Genomic DNA, 22243 nt, shown 5'->3' with positions numbered 1-22243 from the left:
CTGGGAAAGAGATAGGGAGAGAGAGGTTGAGAGAGAAGGTCCCTTGCCTTTCTTCATGTTCCTCACAATTAATAATATTACCTGTAATAATACTTACTTTTTTTCTTTAAGATTTTATTTGAGGGCAGTCCCGGTGGCGCAGCGGTTTGGCGCCGCCTGCAGCCTGGGGTGTGATCCTAGAGACCCAGGATCGAGTCTCACATCGGGCTCCCTGCATGGAGCCTGCTTCTCCCTCTGCCTGTGTCTCTGCCTCTCTCTCTCTCTCTCTGTGTGTCTATGAACAAATAAATAAAATCTTTAAAAAAAAAAAAAGATTTTATTTGAGAGAGCGTGCGCAGGAGCAGAGGGAGAGGGAGAAGCAGACTCCCTGCTGAGCACAGAGCCCAATGCAGGGCTCCATCCCAGGACCCTGGGGTCGTGACCTGAGCCAAAAGCAGACACCCAACCTACTGAGCCACCCAGGGGGGCCCCCTCATAATGATGTTTTTAATTTTTTAAATCCTTGCTAGTGATGGATTCTCCTTGTGGAGAATGTTCCATTGCTTAGGATGAGTGATCCGAGTGCTCAGTCTCTGCAGTGAGACATTGCTTCGAGTGTTTTCTGTCCCTCTGATTTGCTGTGAGGTTTTGATTTTGAGAGGGGTAGCGGACACTACATGGAACTGGTGGGATGCAGAGGGCAAGACTCCTAAAGCGTTTGCCTGACGGTCCCAGATGCAGAACCAGGACAGACATCCAGATTCTTTCTTGCTGCAATGGTGGGTCATTAGGTTTTACGTCATTCTGAGAGCTGGTAAAACCTGAAGTCAATGGGTAGGGCATGTTTGACTCTTGGGAATCTTGAAGTATGAAAAGTTTAAAGATGATGATAGCAACTGTTTCTCATTTGGGGCATTTTATTCAACTCTCTTTCCTCACTCTTCCAAACAATCTGTAGTATATTTATAGTTATTCTCCTTATTTCACAAATGAGGAATCAGGCTCACAGTCTAAAAATATGTCTAGGGTCACAGTTGATAAGCTGCCCATCTAGGATTCAAAAGCCAGGTCGTTCTGTCTGGCCACAGAACCCAAAGTGGTTTTGGGTTTTTAACTTAATTAAGATATAATTTAGGGCAGCCCCGGTGGCTCAGTGATTTAGCACTGCCTTCAGTCCAGGGTGTGATCCTGGAGACCCAGGACTGAGTCCCACGTCAGGCTCCCTATATATGGAGCCTGCTTCTCCCTCTGCCTGTGTCTCTGCCTCTCTCTCTCTCTCTCTCTGTGTGTCTCATGAATGAATGAATAAATAAATAAATCTTTAAAAATATATGTATATAATTTAAAATTTTTTCACATACTGTACAATTTATACAAATCGTGTTTTTTTGTATATTGTCAATCTTCTTTTTTTGTGGTAAAGTATATATGACATAAATTTTGGCACTTTAACCATTTTAAGTGTACAGTTCAATGGCATTACTTATATCTACAGTGTTTTGCAACCATCACTGCTATTTCCATAACTTTTTCATTGCCAGTAACTCCCTGCTCCCTTCCTGCTACACTCCCCAGTAGTCTATAATTGGCTTTCTATCTCTGTGAGTTCGTCTATTCTAGGTATTTCATAAAAGTGGAATCATACAACACGTGTCCTTTAATGTCTGGCTTCTTTCTCTTTATATTTTCAGGTTGAACTCCCAGCCCTGGGATCCATGTTGTATAACATGTGTTAGGACTTTTTTCAATGGCTCCTATGCTGGGGTTTAGATATTTTTTCTTCTGTATGCTTTTACTGACAAGAAATTTCACAAGTATGAAATGAAGAAAATCTTTGGTTTTCATACTCCATTTCCTATGTGTGTTGTTATAACATTGGAACAATGTGGGATTTTTTTTTTTCATTCCCCAAGTGGTCCTTATGTCTCTTTGTATTTTTACTTATTTATCTATTCATTTATTTATAATTTTATTTACTTGAGAGAGAAAGCACAAGTGGGGGTGGGGCAGAGGGAGAGGGAGAAGCAGACTTCCTGCTAAGCAGGGAGCCCAACACCAGGCTCCATCCCAAGAACCCAGAATCATGGCTTGAGCCAAAGGGAGATGCTTGATCAACTGAGCCACCCAAGTGCCCCATATTTTTATCCGTTTAAAAAAACAAAATCACTATGGGTAAAATACATACGTATGCTAGAAATTCAGAAAGCATAATGAGCAAAAAAGAATCCAGAGATATATTTATCCACAGAATCTGCCATCCAGAGATAAATCATAGTAATATTATTAAATGTGTGATATCACAGCGGGAGCCTGGATGGCTCAGTCGGTTAAGCATCCAACTCTTGATTTCAGCTCAGGCCATGAAAATGAGCCCCACACTTGCCACCCTCTTCCTCTGCCCCTTCCCAGTCATGTGTGTTCTCTCTCTCTCTCTCTCTCTCAAAATAAAATCTTTAATGTGTTTCATCACAAGGGTTTTTTTTTTGCAGGGTGGGGGCAATTGTTGCGTTTTGAGAGTTGTGCGTTTTGGGGGGGGGTTGGTTTTGGGGGAGCTTTTTGTTTTAAGTAGGCTCCACAGTCAACCTGGAGCCCAACACAAGGTTTGAACTCACAACCCTGGGATCAAGACCTGAGCTGAGATCAAGAAATCGGAGGCTTAATTGAGCCACCCAGGCACCCCTATCACAAGGAGTTTTAAAAAATTGTTTATATATCTCATTAAATTTTCATGATAGCCTATAAGAACACGTCCTCCCCTCCTCCTCCTCTTCCTCTTCCCCTTCTTCTTCCCCTTCTTCCTCTTTAACAGTTTTTAGATGAAGAAATTTGGCCTTAAGTTACAAACTTACCCCAGGTCACATAGCCGATGATTGGCTTAAACCTAGGGCCACCAACCAGAGCATTATGGCAGTCACTCATGCAAAGCGTCTGTGTGTCTGTGTCTTTGTACTGATGGGATTGTACTTAAACATAGTGTTCAATAACCTATTCACTTTTTCACTGAGTGTTTCGTTAACTCCCATATTCATACAGATCTCCTATATCATCCCTTTTGGTGGCTATATTATGATGCTGTTTTGTAGTGTTGTTGTTGTTTTAGATTTTATTTATTCCTAGAGACACAGAGAGGCAGAGACACAGGCAGAGGGAGAAGCAGGCTTACTGTGGGGAACTCTATATGGAACTCAATCCTGGGACCCCAGGATCATGCCCTGAGCCAAAGGCAGATGCTCAGCCACTGAGCCACCCAGGCATCCCATGTTTTGTAACTATTTAACCAGTCTGTAGATTTGAACAGTAAGGTTCTCCTCTGTGATTCTTCTTTTAAAAACCTTGTATAACCATCTTTATAATGCTTAACAAGCTGCCAGTTCTAGATTTTTGAGGGATCTTGCTGACATAGGATGACTTGGGCATGCCCTTTCTACTCTAAGATGTTCTCATATCTGGCTTTGGGGAGTTAAACCACCCCCACAAACCCCTGGTGCCACTGAGGGTGAGAAGTCCTGCCAGAGCTATCCAGCCTTCCTACTCTGTCATGCAGATCTCCCTGGTGTTGCAAGGCAGAGGACTGGAAAAAGCCTTATCCCAACAGGCAGTCTTTTAGAGTTTGAGAGTAATTTGTTCATCACAGACCCAAGATCTTCGTAAGATAGAATTACTTATCATTCCCCAAAATCGAGAAGCTCAGCCTAAACTCCTCTGGTTTTCTTTTGGTATTTCAGTGCTTCTCACAGGTTAGGATGCCCTGTTCTCACCAGTGAACCCTTTGCTGTCATTCACATCCCAAGAATGAGTACAGTCTTCAGTAGGAATGAGAGGGTGGGTTGTATACATTAGTGCTGGCCAAGTTTGCACTGTTTATCTTACTGGAAAGTCAACAGTGTGACTGTTAACCTCCTACACAATTAACATCTAGGCTTTTTGTTATGGTTGTTCTTAAACTTTGTGGTTAAACCTGATTTTTATGAGGCAAAGAGATGGGGAGAAAATGGGAAAATCTGGCCAGTCAGGGGCTAAAATGGATCAACACGTGGAGTTGCTGTTGTAACTTGGAAGTCTGGTAATCTGTGGAATTGGGTGGTCAGGGAAGTGTAGATCAGCTGCAAAGGTACTTGGCTGCTTGTGTTTAGGAGGTTAAACGGGCCTTTTGAACAGATCAGATTCCCTTAGAGAAGCTGAAGGGCAGTGAGACTTCTTTTAAAGAAAGCCTTCTGTTCTTAAAAGAGTATTGTTTTAAAAATATAAAATCCCATGTAATTAACAAAGCTTTATCTTCCTGTGGTCTTCAATTCATTCCTAGTTTTAAAAAAAAAAAACTGAACAATAAGTATGAGGCACAGAAGAATGAGGAAGAAACAGGGTTAAACTGGAGAAGTGGCTGAGGGCATACATTCCAAAGCTCCACTCCCTGCTGCCGCCTCCACGCAGGTACGGCCCCAGACATTTGGTGAGACAAGGAATTTTCTTTTAGAAAGGATAGATTGCCTGTCACAAAGATCACATTATTTACACCCCCAGATTGTGTCCTCGGCTTTTGTACATAAGCATTGGTCACTGCTGCTGTTCGCTAACAGACACTGTTGTGATACCACGCACTCATTCTGCCTCTCAGATTCTCATTTACTTTTCTTTTCTTTTCTTTTTTTTTTTTTTTTTTAAGATTTTAGTTATTTATTCATGAGAAACACAGAGAAAGAGAGAGAGGCAGAGACAGGCAGAGGAAGAAGCAGGCTACATACGGGGAGCCCAATGTGGGACTCAATCCTGGGTCTCCAGGATCACACCCTGGGCCGAAGGTGGCACTAAACTGCTGAGCCACCCGGGCTGCCCTCGTTTACTTTTCATAATAAAACTATGCAGTAGTCTGTATTTTTACCTGAGGAAACCAAGGCGCAAAGAAATTAGATTGTGCAGGTTGTCCGAGGTTCTCCAGCTAGCTGCATTGTACTACTAAAAGATGTAAAGATGAGAAACACCAGTTTGACTTTTGGGTGAGATGTTTACTGAGTCACTTTTCACCACATTTCTGGAATTACCTCATGTGTAATGCACAAGAAGGCCAGTCATTATTCTCTTGTCTGTTTTCTTTTCAGTGACCATTTGCTGGCTCCCTGCAGAGTTTATGGCTCTTCTAGCCCTTTCCGGATGACAGATCACATCTTCCTTAACAGCCTGCCATTATGAAATTAATAAGGAGTTCCATTTCCACACAGTTTTTCTCAAGTACATTCTTCTCCCCACCCTACCCTGGGCTTGCCCAGATACATTCAATTAAATAGGAATTTCTTTTAAGTCTATAGAGAATGGGGTCCTTCTGTGGCTCTGTATCACTGCCCCAAATTTGGGCTGGAGAAATAAAAGATGTTGGTATTCATCCAGCATCAGCCTACAGTAGGTACTTAGTAAATATTCATTACAAACATTGTGACAGAGAAGTAAGATTTGGGAGAAAGTAGTCTTGACTAAGTCTTTGGATACTGTGGCCTTGCTTCATTCATGCTGGCCCTGAGCTGCCTAATTTAAGAACCTAACTCCTTCTCTTTTCATTATTCTAAGTGGTGACTGCCGAGTTTCTTCATCCATCTCGTGGCCTCATGGTTCAGTACCCTCAAAAAACATTTTGTTTGGTGCCGTCACAGAGTATGCAGGTAGAGTTGTCCTTCGGTGGTAATCTGAAGCCTGTGTTGTCTCTGAGAGCCTAGAGGGACGAAGGGAAGCAGCTCAGAGACAGCAACAGATGTTTCTACAAGTGGAGTTTGGCTGCGTACTCAGAGTTTAATCTGCCCCACCATATGGTAGAACTGAATGAATAAAGCAAGGGAGGAGTTTGGAGAAGATGGAAAGGGGAAAGTTTCTGAGTTTTCTGGGTGCTAGCAACCTTGTTACCTGCAGACGGAGGTTCCAGGTCTCCTGATGGCTCTGTTCCTATCGTTTTTTGTATCCCCAGTGGTTGGCAATGTGAGACTTCTGTACTTAGGTGTTGGCTGTTTAGCCTCCCTGAAAGACATGTTTAAAACACCTCAGCACAGGGCAACATTTAGCAGCCTCTGCCATAGCTGTCAGCATTGTGGTGCTGAGGCATTCGATATGCTTAGGAAGACTTTCTTTAGGATGGTGATGATGATCAGACATTCAGGACAGTTTTAAAATACTGTTTAAAATACCTGGGTAGGGCAGCCCTGGTGGCGCAGTGGTTTGGTACCACCTGCAGCCTGGGGTGTGATCCTGGAGACCTGGGATTGAGTCCCGCATCGGGCTACCTGCATGGAGCCTCCTTCTCCCTCTCCCTCTGCCTGTGTCTCTGCCTCTCTCTCTGTCTATGAATAAATAAATAAAATCTTTAAAAAAAAAATAAAATAAATAAAATACCTGGGTAGCTCAGCAGTTGAGTGTCTGCCTTCGGCTCAGGTCGTGATCCCTAGGTCCTGGGATCGAGTACCGCATCAGGCTCCCCTTAGGGGACCTGCTTCTCCCTTGGCCTGTGTCTCTGCCTCTCTCTGTGTATCTCCTGAATAAATAAAATCTTTTAAATAAAAATGAAATACTGAAATACTGTTTCAAATAACGATCACTACAATGCCATGAGGGATAGATGTCCTCGTTATTTGTGTCTTCCTCCTATTCCCCAAGTACCATTTAGAGGCTAGGGCAGGGATAGTTGGGAAAAGCATGTTAATGCTTTGGGACACATGCAGTTGGGCCACTGATGGATCCCGGTTGTGGCTATGGTGCATTCTCTGAGTACATCATTCTCAGTGCATGGACAGACAGGAGGATGGAGTGCCCACACTCCCTCAAGAAGATGATAAATGATACATACAACTCCTCTATGTTAATGGATTTGTTCAATGTTACAGTTGAAATTTTAGTTTGAATTTCTAGGAGTCCAAATTACAGGACCACCTGAGAAGCTAGAAAGAAGAGTAAAACTTCTCAGCTATTCAACTCTAGAGATGACATTTTACTGTATTAGGTCTTTATCATCTACATAGGACTGACACTTTTTAATCTATAGGCTCTTTCTTATTGGTGACTGGAAAGGCCTCTTGGGTTACAGAATATTAGCATAAGCTGGTGCCTATTTGTTGTTGTTATTTCCATGAAGCTTGATAAATTTTCCTGAGTTGAAGAATGTATGCATAGAACTTTTTGACATAGCCGCTCCTATTTATCTCAGAATTCTTTTAGGAACAGACTATATATAGACCAGGGTTAAACTGGCATGAGAGAAAACCAAGAAGGTGGGAAGCAAGGGTGACAGGTTTGTCCATGTGGTCCATCCACCTCTCATCTTTGCAGGTTCTGCAGCCAGTATATTATTGTCTACCAATGGCTTGTGAATATTCTTGACATTACCTGTCCATGAAGCAAAGGTGTAAATAGTAGGGGGCAGCCAGTGAACATAGATTGGGAATTGGGGAGACAAAATGAGGACGGTTGCTGAGCTCCTAGAGCAGGAGCTCAGTGAAGACACACACTCCACAGGGCCCGTAAGGCTGCCATACTTCTGTATGTCTGGATTTTTGTTATTTGTACTGCAAGGCATGTTTTGAGGTTCTGACTCCTCAGTTCCCTAAGTTTCAATCTCTTTAAACCTGATAATTGTGACAAGTTATTAAAGTTTCTGCCTTTTTATCCAGACTGGAACCTGTACAGATTTAGACTGACAGTTTCATAAAAGTCAAGAAAAGGTGGTAGACTAGAAATCACTGGATCGATTAAATGTTTCTCAATTTTACATGCTTTTGATAGCATAAGAAGTTGCAGCCACTTGGTAATATCAGTTAAATTTAATAAACTTTCATTGAATATCTTCTATGTGCTAAATCCAGGTGCTAGGAGTAGGAGATTACAATTTAGGAAATAAGAATGGTACATAAAGGGCAGCCCTGGTGGCTCAGCGCTTTAACACCGCCTTCAGCCCAGGTTGTGATCCTGGAGACCCGGGATCGAGTCCCGCATCAGCCTCCCTGCATGGAGCCTGCTTCTCCCTCTGCCTGTGTGTCTGCCTCTCTCCCCCTCTCTCTCCCTCTCTCCCCCCCCACCCGTCTTTCATAAATAATCTTAAAAATCTTAAAAAAAAAAAAAAAATCTTAAAAAAAGTTGTCCGTTCTGGGTTTTCAAGAGATCAACAGGCCTTAATGAAGACTTCTCTAGGCAGCACCTGTTCTGACTCAGAGAATCACTTCAGCTTTGTTAACTATGAAAGAAATATACATTAAAATAATGGAAAGATGGTTTGCTTATGGAATTGTTAGGTTTTGTTTAGTTTTGTGTTTAAGGATGATTCCCAATGTTGTCGTGTATAAAAGTTGGTATAAATGTATCTATTTTTGTTGGGAATGTAATAGGGAAGCAGTTCAACACAATAAGTAAGATGTATCAGGGTCTTTAAAATGCTCATCACCTCAGTTGGTTGAGGTCCCACTCTTGATTTTGGCTCAGGTCGTGATCTCAAGGTCCTGAGTTCTTAGGCCCTCAGTAGGGAGTCTGCTGGAGATTCCCCTTTTCTCTGCCCCTCCCCCCACATGCTCTCCTGCATGCATGCACTCTCTCTAATCTTTTTTTAAAAACGTTTATCACCTTAGACATAGTTTTTCTTTTCTTTTTTTTTTAGACATAGTTTTTCTACTTTTATAATTTATCTCAAAGGAGGAAAAAAAGATGTACTGAAAGATTTATGCCTAACACAGCACTTATTAAAAATTATGAATGTCTGCTCTGTAACAGGTACTACACTAGGCACTAAGAATCTAATGGTGAGGAAAATAGACACGGGCTACCCACTCAAGCAGCTTCTAGTTTAATAAATGGTTTTGTTGATGATCCATTTTAATGGACTAGATAGAGATCTATTCAAGTAGCAGTTTCATTAAAAAGACACCTGTGCCTCTCCCTGTTCTTGAAAACACCTCCCCTCTCCCCTTTTTAGCTTTCCTCCTTAATGGAAAAAAAAAAAAAAGGTGAGTGGCAACTGGAAGTTTTAGGAAAAGGCTAAATGTTGTTTAGATAAGGAAGAAGTTTCTTCTTTTCTGTTGCCTCTAGGATTCTCAGTACAGCACAGCTTGTTGACATTTCTAGTCTATCCTCTCTGGGATCTGAACCTGCAATTTCTCATGCCTCCTCTTTCTTTTATTCCATGTTCATAGACCATTAGGTCTTTTAACTAGTTTTTGTAAAACATATATGAAAATCACCTGTGGGCACGTTTTTCTTATTAAACTTAAGTATTAAAAATCATCATGGTTCAGAAAAGCAGATCAGAATTGTCATGTTTTCAAAATAACCTCTTATGTTACTCACTATCCTAAAGTAATATTTGTTTTGTTTTGGTTTTGAAGTTAGTGACCTATCTTTTCTAACTGGGTTAAGAAGTTAAACCTTAGCGTTTTGAGGGAAGGCGTTTGGCTGGACAAAATCACCATCTTAACCTGGTGGGTAATGCATGAGCTCTGGAGCCATGGCTTGGCTTCCAGCTGCATGGCCTTGGGCCTGTCATTTAATCTCTCCAAGCCCCTAACATCCTCCATTCAGGACAGGGAGATAATACTAGCAGTACCTACCTCAGAAGGAGGTTGTGGAGAATAAATAGGTTAAAGTCTGTGAAGTGTTTTTGCACAAAGTATGTGCCCTACAAATATCCTTACTATTGATGTTTGGTATGTGAATAGCCCCATAGGCTAGCCATGTTACCACTCATATGTACAGTACTGAAATTCCTTTACAATTTAAATTCTCTACTACAGATGGAAAGGCCATTTGGGCCACAAAGAGGCAGAAGACACGCTTTAACTGACCATACAGTTATAGAACAGAAGAAGAGGGGGAAGTGGATATGTTAGGCAAAAGGGACGGTATGTATATTCATTCAGGAAATATTTGTTGAGTGCCTACTTCGTGTCAGACACTGAAAAGGCACACTTGTGAGTCCAGCCTTGTGAAGCTTAGCCAGGTCTTGAGCAGAGCGGAGCTGGGCACATGTTTTTGTATTGTTAATATAAAGCCAGCACTTTCTGGAAATGTAGCTCCTGTTAAACATCTCGATTTGATTGCAGTTGTTAAGAAATCCAAGGTCTCAGAGAGGCTGGCAAAATACCCTCCAAGTTCAATTGCCCGTGTCTAGGAAAGGAACTGACAAGAGAAGGGCTGGGGAACCCTCACCCCTGTAATTGTGGGTCTTGGGACAGAAAAGGAATGAATGTGTCGGGTGGTGAGAAGCATAATAGTAGTGACTTGAATTAAGTCCCCAGAGGAGCAGTTTTCTTCCAGCCTATGCTCTGGGTACCCTTTAGCTCTCAGATCAGGAATCAAATCCATTTAAAATCACGGATTGTATTGGCTGGTTTTTTGGCCTGGAACAGCTGGACAGTAACAAAAGAAGGGGGACCCTTAAGAGCAGTGACGGCTCAGGCTTGACGGAAAAAAAAAACATTAACTAGAGAGGAAGTGACTCTGGGCCAGCTGAATCAAGACCAAGTTGGTTTTGGAATTTCCTTGGCATACTTAATTTGTGGGTCTGGATTGGCCTTCCTGCAGATTTGAAGGGTTGCTCCAGGAGGAAAAAAGGGAGTGGAGAGAGGGTGGAAGTTAGCAGGAAGCCAGTTCAAAAGTCAGGCAGCTGTGAAATCAGTGTAGGTGACTAGAACCTGCAATTGGGTGGTAGAAGTAGAAGTGGAAAGGAAAAGATGGTGAGAAAGGCCTGGAGGAAACATAATCGGTGTGGAGAGGCAGGGAAGTGAGGGGCTGGATTCTGGACTGAGAGGACTGATTCACATCCTGGTTCTGTCACTTTCCGTGAGTCATGTACTAGTTCTTTACTAACCTCTGTGTGCCTCTGCTTCCTCGCTGTGTAGGAGGAGCAAATGTTCATATTTCCCAGGAGGAGCCACTAGCGCAGCGTGTGGCACACTTTCCGTGCTTGGTAAACCTGCTCTGTTACTACTGATTACAGTCATTGTTATCAGTATCTTTGTCATCTTTACTATTAATAGGCTTTAGCAGCTGTTTGGATATGGGAAATGAAGGAAACTCTGAACCTGAAAACATGGGATAAAGGCAAATGAGGGGAAGTGAGAAGAGGACTTGGTTGTGAGTGACAGTTTGCTTGTAGATGAGTTGGAGGAGTTGGGAATATTGACATTGGAGTAGAAACCAAAGCTGTAGTTTAATGAGTTATTGTAGACAGAATTCATAACTGAAACAGTGGAAGTGGCCAAGGGCTATCATAAGGAGTAGGTAGGAGATGGGGCAGCCCGGGTGGCTTGGCAGTTTAGCGCCGCCTTCAGCCCAGGGCCTGATCCTGGAGACCGGGATCGAGTCCCACGTCGGGCTCCCTGTGTGGAGCCTGCTTCTCCCTCTGCCTATGTCTCTACGTGGCCCTCCCCGCCCCCCCCCCCCATGAATAAATAAAATATTTTTTTAAAAAAGTAGGAGTGGAGGAGAGCCGAGCACAGACTTGATTTCTCATGATGTCTGCAGCATTTGCTACAATTAGCAGAATGTGTAGAATGCAGAAATTGCCTTTGTGATTTGTGCTGGGTGGTGCTGAGGACGTCCTTTGAGCTTTTCACAAACCTTTTGATTCTTCGCTTACACTTCTTTTCTTGGGGAGCCAGTGAAGTGTGTGGCCTTCCCTGGGACCGGTCCTTTCCTAGGGCTACCGTAATAAATTACCACCAGTGAGTGGCTGAAAACAAATATGTTTTCTCGTAGTTTAGGAGGACAGAAGTCTGAAATCAAGGTGTCATCAGTGCTTGTTCTTTGTGGAGGCTCCAAGAGGGAAAATATCTCGTGCCTCTCTTAACTCTGATGGCTGCCAGCCATCCTCGGCATTCCTTGGTTTGTAGACACGTCATTCTAGTCTCTTTCTCCATCTTCACATCACCTTCTCCTCTGTGCCCTCTGTTCTCAGAAGGACACCAGTCATTGGATTTAGTGTCCTCACTAAATTCAGGATGATTTCATCTCAAGATCCTTAAATAATCAGAGTAGACTGGCAAAATTGCTGTTTTCAAAAAAGTTTCCAGAGGAATGTGAATTGGGGGAGGATACTGTCCCACTCATTGTGTGCTGTGCCACAGAAGCTGGCATGTGCTGCATTCTTAGCCCTGATATTAGAAGATAGTGTGTCCTGATTGGATAGTCCTCCGAAGAATTGGCCTCATAACACTGATTTTTGAGGGGTTTACTTAACAGACATGGATCAGCTACTTGTGAGGTATGTGAGTGGGAGTTGGTTGTTGAACAGCCTTTGATTTATTTTTCTTGTTTCAAAATTGATTTTCATTAAAAATGGAATTTTTCATTACGTTTGGGCTTTTTGTGTTTTCTGGTCAAGTTCTTTTTTCTGTCAGGCAAGCTCTTCTGAAGGACTTTTGTCCCTAGATTTATTCTAGTAAACTGAGTATGCTAAAAACTAGAGATGAAGACCATCTGCACTCTTAAGGCCTGTCCCCACCACAAGTAGTGGGTAGTGGGGGGACAGGATGGTGTATGGAAGGGACCCTGAACCATGAGACAACAGACAAGGGTTCTGGTCCCAGTTCAGACCAGTTAACTATGAGACCTTGGATAGGTTTTTTTTTCTTATTGTTAAAATGAGACCACCCATTCTTACCCTTTTCTCCACAGCTTCTAAGGAGTGTCCAGAATGATAATGGATATACATGGTCTTAGCTGTAGATAAAAAATGTATGCAAATATGTGTTATTAAGACTGAGTTGAGATGTAATCTTATTTAAGAAGTCACATTTCCATGCTCTCACATCTATCCTTTTTGTGTATATTTTTCTCCCACATAGAATTGAATTAACCTACAATTTGATCATTTCCTCCTCTGAAGGGCAAGATAGAAGTTACCTTCTTTCTCCCTTGGTTTTATCCAGTATGGAGCAAATGATACTTTCTGAAACTTGTTGATACTTTCTGATACACTATGCTAGGCATATGATGAGCTAAGAGTGAGAACTTACAGTCCTGGAGATAAGTGCTATGGCCAGGAGATAAAAGACCCAGTAGAGCATGGAGAAGGTTCTCCCTGCCCCCTCCCCTCTACCCAAGGATATGACATCTAAATGGAGTCCTTTGAAGAATGAGCAAGGGTTAAGCCAGTTGAAAGAAAAGAACCAGGCACAGTCAAGCAATTAAAAGGACTTAATCCTAGACCATGATGGGGAACCAGGTGAGAGGCAGGTCTGCAAAGGTTGAGATGAGGGGCAGGATCATGTGTAGTCTTCTTGGGCATGATACCTGGAGTTCAGACGCTGTCCTGAGAGCAAGGCAAAATCATAGAAGGGTTTTAAGCAGGAGAGTGACATTGCAAAATTGTGTACTTTAAAAGTTGTCCTGGCTGAAGCATGGCTGCCAGGAGGACTGTAAAGAGAGGCATTTTCGGTAATCCTGCAATGGTAATTAAGATCAAAGTGGATGATGGCCGAATTTGGTAGGACCTTGGTGAAAAACTACCAGGTCACCATGGCTTGGCGAAATCAGGAACCAAAGAGAAAACAAAGGCCATTGGAGGGACTTTGTTTAGTTTCAGACATATTGAGTATGAGATTGCTGTGGAATATTTCCAAATAAAAATATCCAAGAGGCAAGCAAAGTAAATACTGACTTTAAAGTTCTTAGACCTTGTGTTCTCAGCTGTACACAGGTTAAGTCCATTAAAGATTGTCCTTGTTCCTCTTGCTCTCGTTTCTGAGAGTCGTTTATCTGTTTCAGTGTGACGTTAGACTGGAACCTTCACCTTTCTGCATGTTTGTTTTCTCATCCAAAATGAAAAGGCAGACTGGCTGATCTTAGTGAGCTCTTGCAGTTTAAACCTTCATCAGACACTGCAGTTTTTTTCCTTTCCAAAGGGATTGAAAGGTGGAGTTGGGGAAGTTTCTAGTCTTGTTTGTCAGAATTTAGTTTGAGCTCTTCTGATTGCATATTCTTATGCTAAGAAAAAGGCTTATTCAGATGTATATTGGGAGCCCTCAAAAACATCCTCAGACATGCTAAAGGAGAGAGGATGTAGCCAGATCTAGGGCAGTGGGAAAGGCCTGACCCACCCTCTCAGGAGAGGGTCGGATTAGGCCTAGACAAAAAGCTCTGGCCTGCTGATCCCTCTGCTCACTGAGGCCTGGCTCACTCTGGGTGGTCAGGAGCCTCTCTTGTCAGGGGGAGTCTCACCCCCTCCTTGAACTCTACTCATTCTAATGGGCCCAGGGCAGCAAACTTTCTCTTTCTTCAGCTTTTCCATCTTAGGAAGTTTTTAGCAGGATAGGCCAACTGAGGAAGCCAGAAGCCCACCTGAGCCATGCTGCTCCCCTGCTGTGGCTTGCTCCTTCAGTTGGGAATCTGTGTGAAGGTCCTGAGTTAGGGAAAGCCTGTCCCTTCAGCTGCTATAATTTTCTTAAGACCATATTGGCAACCAGGAAGGAGTATGCAAATGCAAAAGCTCATTCACCTCACTATCCTCTTCTGTCAAAGGAAAGTATGTGACTCTTCAGAGTGTCCTCAGCTTCCTAGTGAAATGTAGGTGTCTCTGAGGGCTGCTTTACCACAGATGTGATCCTTACCTGGTCTGCCGGTCCCCATTGTGCCTGTAGTGCTCTGTTACTAGGGGTTCTGAGCCAAACAAAGGATGTCAGGTTGGGTCTGCTCGTCCCCTCCAATTTCTCTCACAAAACAAATCTAGAATTATTGCTTTCATTTGCATTTTCTTTCCTAGGGTGTTTCGTCCACTCATTGAACAAACTGCTATATAGCAGGTAACAACATACTGTAAGCTCTCTGAAGGCAAAATGCATAATTTGCACAAGCATCAAATAATACAGTAAGATAGACAAGAAGACAACTTAAAGCAGTGGTTCTCAAACTGAGGCATACATCAGATTCACCTAGAGGGCCGAATTCTGACTCAGTAGGTCTTCAGTGGAGCTAGGATGCTGATGCTGCTCAGGACACGCCGTACTGTAAGGGACTCTTCAGGGCTACAGTGCAGATGCGAAGGTAGGGCCAGGATCCAGGAGTGTGGAGGAAGGAGTAAATAGCTTGCCCTGGTTTACTCACGTTTCTTCCTTTCATGTCACCTGCTGTATTTTCTGGCTTAGATTTTTCTATACTTTTTGAGGCCCTAAACACTCCCTGGAGGACTGCCTCTGCAGTCCATGGTACTCTGGGCACTGAAGCCTGTGTCAGGAGAGCCTGTCTGCTTCTATCCCAGGTCCAGGGTTCTTTGTCTCTTCCCCCTGCTCTAGCAGCTCACACCCCTGCCCCCAGGTGGGGTTCCCGGAGCCGGAGCCGGAGGAATGCGCTCCTTCAGAGGACGTGGAAGAGGAGCTTACTTTAAAAACCGGTCTGTGGGTGAGCGCAGCTGTAAACACAGTTTTCAGACTATTCTCTGGAACCCTGGCAGACCTTTGGGACTGTTGTAGGGGTTGAGATCTTCCAGCTACCCCACCGTCGCCACCACAACCACCACCACTGCCATCAAAGCAACCAAATTTTGCTACACTTCTACTTAAAAAGGGATTCTGAGAAAAATTCATTTGAAGAGAAAGGGTTGCATTGCTTTTATTTTGAACTTTGAAAGTCACTCTTCTGGTTTGCGCCTCCTTTTTGCTTTTTGTTTCATTTTTGTTTTAGTGTGATAAATACTGAAAGGATTGGGAAATTTTAGATCTGGTTCCTATGGATAGTTTAAACTCCTTTAACAAAACAGTGGTATATCTTTAAACAATTTTTAGAATTTTCCACCAGGTACTATTTAATCCAAGAAACATTATTAAACACTAAATGCTAGTCTCAGAGGTGGCCCCAGGGGTGCAGACTTAAGACCTGGATCTTCCCTTCCTGGGCTCTCACTAGCCAACCCTTGGGAACTTGGTTGTGAGAAATCCTCCTCAACTGCCCTCCTCTAAACTAGTACTCTCCAGCTTAGAACATCTCCACTGGTACATTTTGAGTTCATCCTCCACTTCTCCTCCTGACGAGCCCACTATATGTTGCATGTCTCTTGACATTTGTGGTAACTCTAAATTCCTTCTCAAGGGGAGACAGGAGAGATGATGAGAGGTATGAAAGAACTGATCAAGTCTCATTTCACTCCAATCTCTCTTAGGCTTCCACTTCACTATCTGACTTCTGCTGTTAACTCAGCAGCTTTGGGTGTGGGAGATTTGGAAGCAGATGCCCCATCTTGCTGGGCTAGGTTTGTGCATGTTAGTGAATAGTTTCCAAGTGTCAGTCTAGACCCAATGGGAACTGATGCTTTAGGATAGAAATTTGGAAATATCTGGAAATTGTAAATCCTATCAGTTGAGGCTGAGATTGAAACCCTGATTCCACCTGTCTCTATTATTTATTTCTTTAGGATCAGATATCTTTAAAAAAACCTCTCATTTCATTTCTAAAACTTGCTAGAGAAAAATCTATCAGATAAGAGTACCCCCATCTTGGCCAGTTGTTGTGAGGTAACAGGATGAGGAAGTGCCACCATCAGGCTGCAGGCCCCCTCATAGTGCTGCATAGCACCCCCATTGATGGCAGTTAGAGTCCTCTGCTGTCACAGTAGGGCTGAGCGAGCTTGGACTGAGACATTCACATGCTAGGTCCTGAGACTCTCTTGACTTTTTTTTTTTTTTTTTTTTTAAGACTCAGAAGGTCTTAAAATAGCACGGTAGCTGAAATAATAGTACCAACAACAACAGTAATAGCTTGCCATTCCTGAGAACGGTTGTTTGTTTAAAATCCGAGGCCTGGGTTCTGGCAGCAGTTAGTTTCCACGAGCGGGGCTCCCACAAGATTTGCTCTAATAGAAATCATATGGTCTGGTCTTGTCATAACCGGAAACATAGGGGTCTGTGAAGTGTTCTCCTGACCCCTCCATAAGGAATTTTCTGACCGAAACTAGAAACACCTACACACCCTAGAACTGGAGGTAGATGGTATAGACCTGATCATTTGAAGAAACTTAGGATGTTACTGTGTGTACCTGTTCAAATAATAATTGTGAGTCTCCTCTTTGGGCTACACTCTCCAGCCTAATCTACAAGCAGGCTGCACTCCCCTCACCAGGTCTGAAGAGGACATTTGAACTGCCTTGTTGAGGGAGGGAGTCAGGGAGTCCATCCAGCCACAGTGTAGCCCTCTGAAGGGATAGTCCTCAATCAGCCCAGGACTCCCACCATCTTCTCAGAAGCTCTTGCCATGCTGACTGACTGTGGGAAAAACTCACCAGGGGTCCACAGGCACCCACAGGCTCAGCTTCTTTCCGGTTGCCCCGTAGAGCACTCCCCACATCACACTCAGGATAGGTTTTCTGTTTCTAGCCCCCTGCCCACAGCCACAGTTTGGGAGGGGGGGAGGCTGGGAGCATGAGGAAGACCCAGAATGAGCAGCCCTGGGGTGGCTTCTTACATGTGGGAAGGAGTGAAATGACTCTGTTGACCTTGGGTCACATGCACTCTGGACTTCTGGAAAGTCCTGAATGGCAGAGTCACTAATGGCTTTATGACAGTCGCCTTTTCCTGACTCCTTCAGCAGTCCCAGCTAGCATCCTTGGCCTACTTGATTTCAGATTTTGACAGGTGATAAAAGCACATATTGAGATTGCTGCTTCACAGAGTCCAGATTCATAACTATCGATTGATGATTTTTTTTTCTTTGCGGAGACGCTCCCTCATGTGTTTTCTGTTACTTTAATGGATTGCTTCCTGATACATTCTGAGCCTTGGGGACTTGCCCTTCAATCTGGCAAACTGCAGCTTGACCTGAATGGAATCAAATTTAGACCAGTGTAAGCAGCAACTACGGAATGTTCTAAATTGCATCTTTGTGGAGCTTAACTTTAATCAAGATACTCCAGGCTTTTTCACTTCTGTTCTCTGCATTTTTGACATCTTAAATGCCCTGTAGGCACAGTGTCTGGCCCTGTGCTTCCGTGGGCTAAATGGGAAGTGCTTGGTGACCATGATCTATTTGTCAGTAGTAATTACTCTGATAATCACAGAAGTCCTATAGTCGTTCTGGCCTGTCATGGCCCTGCCAATAAACCATTGTTCTCCCAATTCTCTCTGCAGTGGATTTTCATGGGATATCTCCTACCCGTCCTCTTTCTTCCTCTTTTTCTTAGAGGGCCACGTGTGCGGTTTTGTGCAGGAAATCCCCACTGTTCTTATGTTCCCCCGACTGTAGTTGGAAAGACATCAGAGTGTCCAGGGCAGATCCCAGGCCTGAGGTCCCAGCAGGCCAGACAGGCAGCAGATGCCTGTTGCTTTTTTTCACTTTGTATTTACCGTTCCCTTGCTTAGAGTTTCAGGACCCAAACCAACAGGTTATTAAAAGAATGAGAGTAATTTGACTTCTGACATTGTTTGGGGTGTGGGGTTATTTGTGGTGGTTTGTTTCTGATTTGAAAGTAGCTGTTTGTAACCACTAACTCTTCCCTTATTCTTTTCTTGCAGACGAGCTCACAGTGCCTGCACTTTACCCCAGTAGCCCTGAAGTGTGGGCCCCGTACCCTCTGTACCCAGCGGAGTTAGCGCCTGCTCTACCTCCTCCTGCTTTCACCTATCCCGCTTCACTGCATGCCCAGGTAATTTATACCCATCGGCCACGACTTCACTCACCCCATCACCAGTCCTTTCCAACTCGGTTCCCCAGAGCACACCGTACAACTAACACCTATCCAGCTAACAGACCCACCTTCAGGAGATTAATGATCCCCTCTAAATCAAGCTGACACTCCTCCGGGACTTGAGGACCGTCTGACAGCAATGATATCACCCACTGCCTGATGTTTGCCCCAGATGACACCTCTCTCCTCCTTAATGATCTCACCCTCATGTCACACACGAGAGATTGGGCACAGGTTCCCTCCCCAGCCCCCAGCCAGCCAGAGGGCGTCACTAGAACACGGTCGTGTGTGTGTGCCTGGTCGTGTGCAAGGGCTGCGGAGGAAGGTGTGCACTTGTGCGGGAGTTACATGTCTCTGTGTGTACCTGTGTACTGAGAGATTGCTGCTCTCGTGTTCTAGGAGATTCAGTGACTGAAAAAGTTGGGGGAAACTGGAAAAATTGGGGGAAAGTTGGAAGTTTCCAGGATAGCTTACACTTGTTACAGGAGAGATTAGGGGTTCCTTTCTGCCACCTCAAGGAAGCCCTGTAGAAAAAGGAGGGACAGTGTAGTGTGGAGAATGTAATTACAGGTTGAGCTGAGGGCCTCTGGACTTACTTTCCTTCTGAGTTAATAATAGCCTGAGTTTTATAAACTCCCTGGTTTCTTCACAAAGATTACGATCTACATAGCAGCCCCTCCTCTCCCTGTGAAAAGAAAAACGTTGCTCTTAATACAAACAGTAGTGATAACCATTAGGGTTCAGAGTGATGATCAATAGCAAATAAGAAAGCATGAAATTTCATTCGTCTTAATGCACGTGAAATTCCTCTAAAAGCAGGAAAGCCTCATTTCTGAAAAAAACAGTTGGCCTAGACAGGCAGGTTGGGGATTTTTGTCTTTTTTGCTTAGTGTTTATTTACAAGGCTGGATGAAATATAGTTTCCCAGAAAACTCTTCCTTCTGACTTAAAACTCTTTCATGTTGTACAGAACACACAGGGTTTTATAAAACACGGCCAGGCAGCCCCCTGGCTAACATCCTTATAGGCTGTGGGGTCAGGCGTGGTGCTGGCTGTGTATGCTTCCATTCTGTTCCAGCTGAGTTGTCATTGCTCTTTGCACACACGGACAGCCCAGCTTCCCTGCTGCTGCACAGGCAAACTACAAAGAGAGGGCCTTGGTGCCTAGGCCCCTGAAGTGATGACCCCTGGTGTTGGCAGAAAGAGGTAGAAAGTCGAATCAATGGTGAGGGAAAAGTAGATGATGGTGGTTGAGAGCACCTAGCACAGAACGTGACCTATGGTAGCAGCAGGATTCAGAGCCTGATGCCCAGTGACCATATCAGCTGTGCTTTCTGCTTTCCCTTCCCTCACTGCTGCTTCCACCTCAGTCCTTGTCAGGGCTCAGTGTCCTTGTAGGTGGCAAGGGGGAGGGAGAAGGGACAAAATATGAGCCCATGAATATCTTCTGCTGAGTCATTGAAATGTTTGCGGTGGCCTTGGGGGTAACTTCATAGATGGTGGGGAATGACTCAGAGAGGCCCTCCCTGTTGTTGGGCCCGCCCCCGCCATCCATGGATTGGTCTTCCTTTCCTCTTCCTAGACTGCCTAAATACAGATTAACAGACACTTGAGGCAAATGTTGCTAGTACCGTGGAACAGTGCCAAGTGTGCCGTGTATTTTGAGTGTTGGTGGCTTTGTTAATCAGTAAAGCTTTTCACTATTGCCCTGGAAAAGCAAGAATTAACAGTGGCCATAAAGGATCGGGAATGATGGCTTTTGGGCCTTAATAACATTACTCTTGTTTCATATGGTGGGTGAAATCCAAAGTATGTCTGGGGGTAGGTGGAAAAAGGAATTGAAGAGTCTTAAGGGATTAGAAAACCCATGCCCATTGTGAGAAAGGTTAGAGACAGTGCCAAGATTAGATGGACTCAACCAAGAACTTGGTGGGATGTATTGCCCATGGTGGCACCCTCCCCTGTGAGTTCTTCCTTGATCTTGAGACTTTCTCAACCTGGAATCCACTTGGCTCCGCCACATCGGTCCTAGAGTTGGTGGAACTTTCATCTGAAATCAGAGAGATCCTTGTGCTCAACCCCACAGCTTGTTTGGAGTCATTCCCAGCGCAAGCTTGGGTTCTGTATTCTAAAGGCTCATGAACAGATATGGTTATTTAAATTTCTTTGTCCAAGATGAGACTCCTAGAATGAACTGGTAGAGGCTTTCCCGATCAGCAGGTCTGGCCCATTTTACAGTTGAGGAGACAGACCAAAGAAGATGGAGAGTTCTCAAAAGTCGTGAGTGGCTCTACTGTGACTGGAGCCAGGTCACCTGATCCGAGGCCTTGCTGTTTCCACACCTCAGTGCTGGCTCACCAAAGACTTATTCTTTGTTGGAATTTTGGAAAGGCCTCGCTCTACTGACTCCTTGGATCTTTCTTCTTTAAGTAGATGAGAAGCCTGTGAGAAGAGACTTGGAGGCAAAGACAAGGGAATCAGAGCTTAACCTTCACCTAAAGGGCCTGAGAGAATAGAGCAGTGGGGAAGACTAAAATGGAGCATCCCTTTAGTGGATGATTCTGGTTTTGTTTGGAGAGCTTACTGTATGTTTTTGGAGAAGTGTTTATATTATTTTGCTTTTCTTAGCAATGTTGTGCTCTGTTTTGAGACTTGGATTTTTTTTTTCTTCTAGTGTTTCTCTCCTGAGGCAAAGCCCAACACACCTGTCTTTTGTCCACTTCTCCAGCAAATTAGATTTGTCTCTGGGAATGTGTTTGTAACATACCAACCTACTGCAGACCAGCAGAGGGAGCTCCCATGTTGAATTTGCTTGTTAGCTATTTTTCCCCCATTTTGCAAAAATTATTTCTTGGTAACATTTGAGAGATTTCAATAAAAATTTTAATCAGAGCAAAAATTATCTCAAGTAGACTGCAGCGTTTTGTTTTCATGGTGATGCGAGTTTGGAGCTGAGAGGTTATCTCTGAGATTATGGGATAATTGGGTCTGTGACGCTGAGCACATACCACATGGGAGGTGGCCTCAGAGTCTCCAGGGGAGACCCGGCCTGGAGCTGAGGCCTCACTACTGCTGCTGGTCTCTTCTTGGGCTCCCAAACCATCAAGAGCTGCACGTTGGAAGATTCTCTGTCTAGTGTCTGTGGGTCACCGCTCCCAGGAGATCTTGCTTCAGCAGAGATAGTGTGACTCGCCATCAGAAGCCCATTTGAAGCAAATTAGATGTGTTTTCCAGTCTATCCACCCTGATCCAGAGAGGACCCAGGGGGCAGAGACTGTCATTGAAGATCAGGAGTTTCGTCTTGTAGCTCAGCTCCAGCCTGGTGCCTCCATCTCTAAATTGAAGATGCTTATTTGACACCACATCCTATCTCTGAGACATTATCGCCTGAGGCAGTGGGATTGAAGACTGCACTACTGCTGTGTCATTCGTAAAGATGAAGGAAATATCTGATGCAGCAAACAGCTGATTTCCAAGAAGATCGTGAACATGTTTAGACCTGGTCATCCTGTTTACTCTCCAGGTCATTGGTATTTGAAATTTATTGCATATATTCTGTGAGTCCCTGTGAACAGGAGGGAAGGTTTCACCCGTGGCTTTTAGGAAAGTCGTCCTCTCGAGCAGAGAGCAGCAGTC

At 44.0% G+C, this 22243-nt stretch overlaps 1 protein-coding gene across 32 annotated transcripts in view; it reads left to right on the top strand.

Moving 5' to 3' along the window:
- The window catches only part of RBPMS (RNA binding protein, mRNA processing factor), a 172820-nt gene that overhangs the window by 129706 nt on the left and 20871 nt on the right, over window positions 1–22243 (top strand). For 22 of the 32 annotated variants that reach the window (XM_025418169.3, XM_049094670.1, XM_049094668.1 and 19 more), the window contains one exon: window positions 18435–18565. The exons of 3 other annotated variants lie outside the window; for them this stretch is intronic. In XM_025418169.3, coding sequence (XP_025273954.1) covers window positions 18435–18565 — 131 coding nt within the window. Of the gene's footprint in view, window positions 1–18434; window positions 18566–21281; window positions 21510–22243 lie in introns of those variants that run through there. 7 more of the 32 variants (XM_049094678.1, XM_049094683.1, XM_025419077.3 and 4 more) reach the window with 1 other exon arrangement.

Source organism: Canis lupus, chromosome 16 (assembly GCF_003254725.2).
Source record: "Canis lupus dingo isolate Sandy chromosome 16, ASM325472v2, whole genome shotgun sequence".
Taxonomy (NCBI): Eukaryota; Metazoa; Chordata; class Mammalia; order Carnivora; family Canidae; genus Canis; species Canis lupus.
The sequence above is the reverse complement of the archived record's forward strand: the minus strand, read 5'-3'. Positions and strand labels throughout refer to the sequence as shown.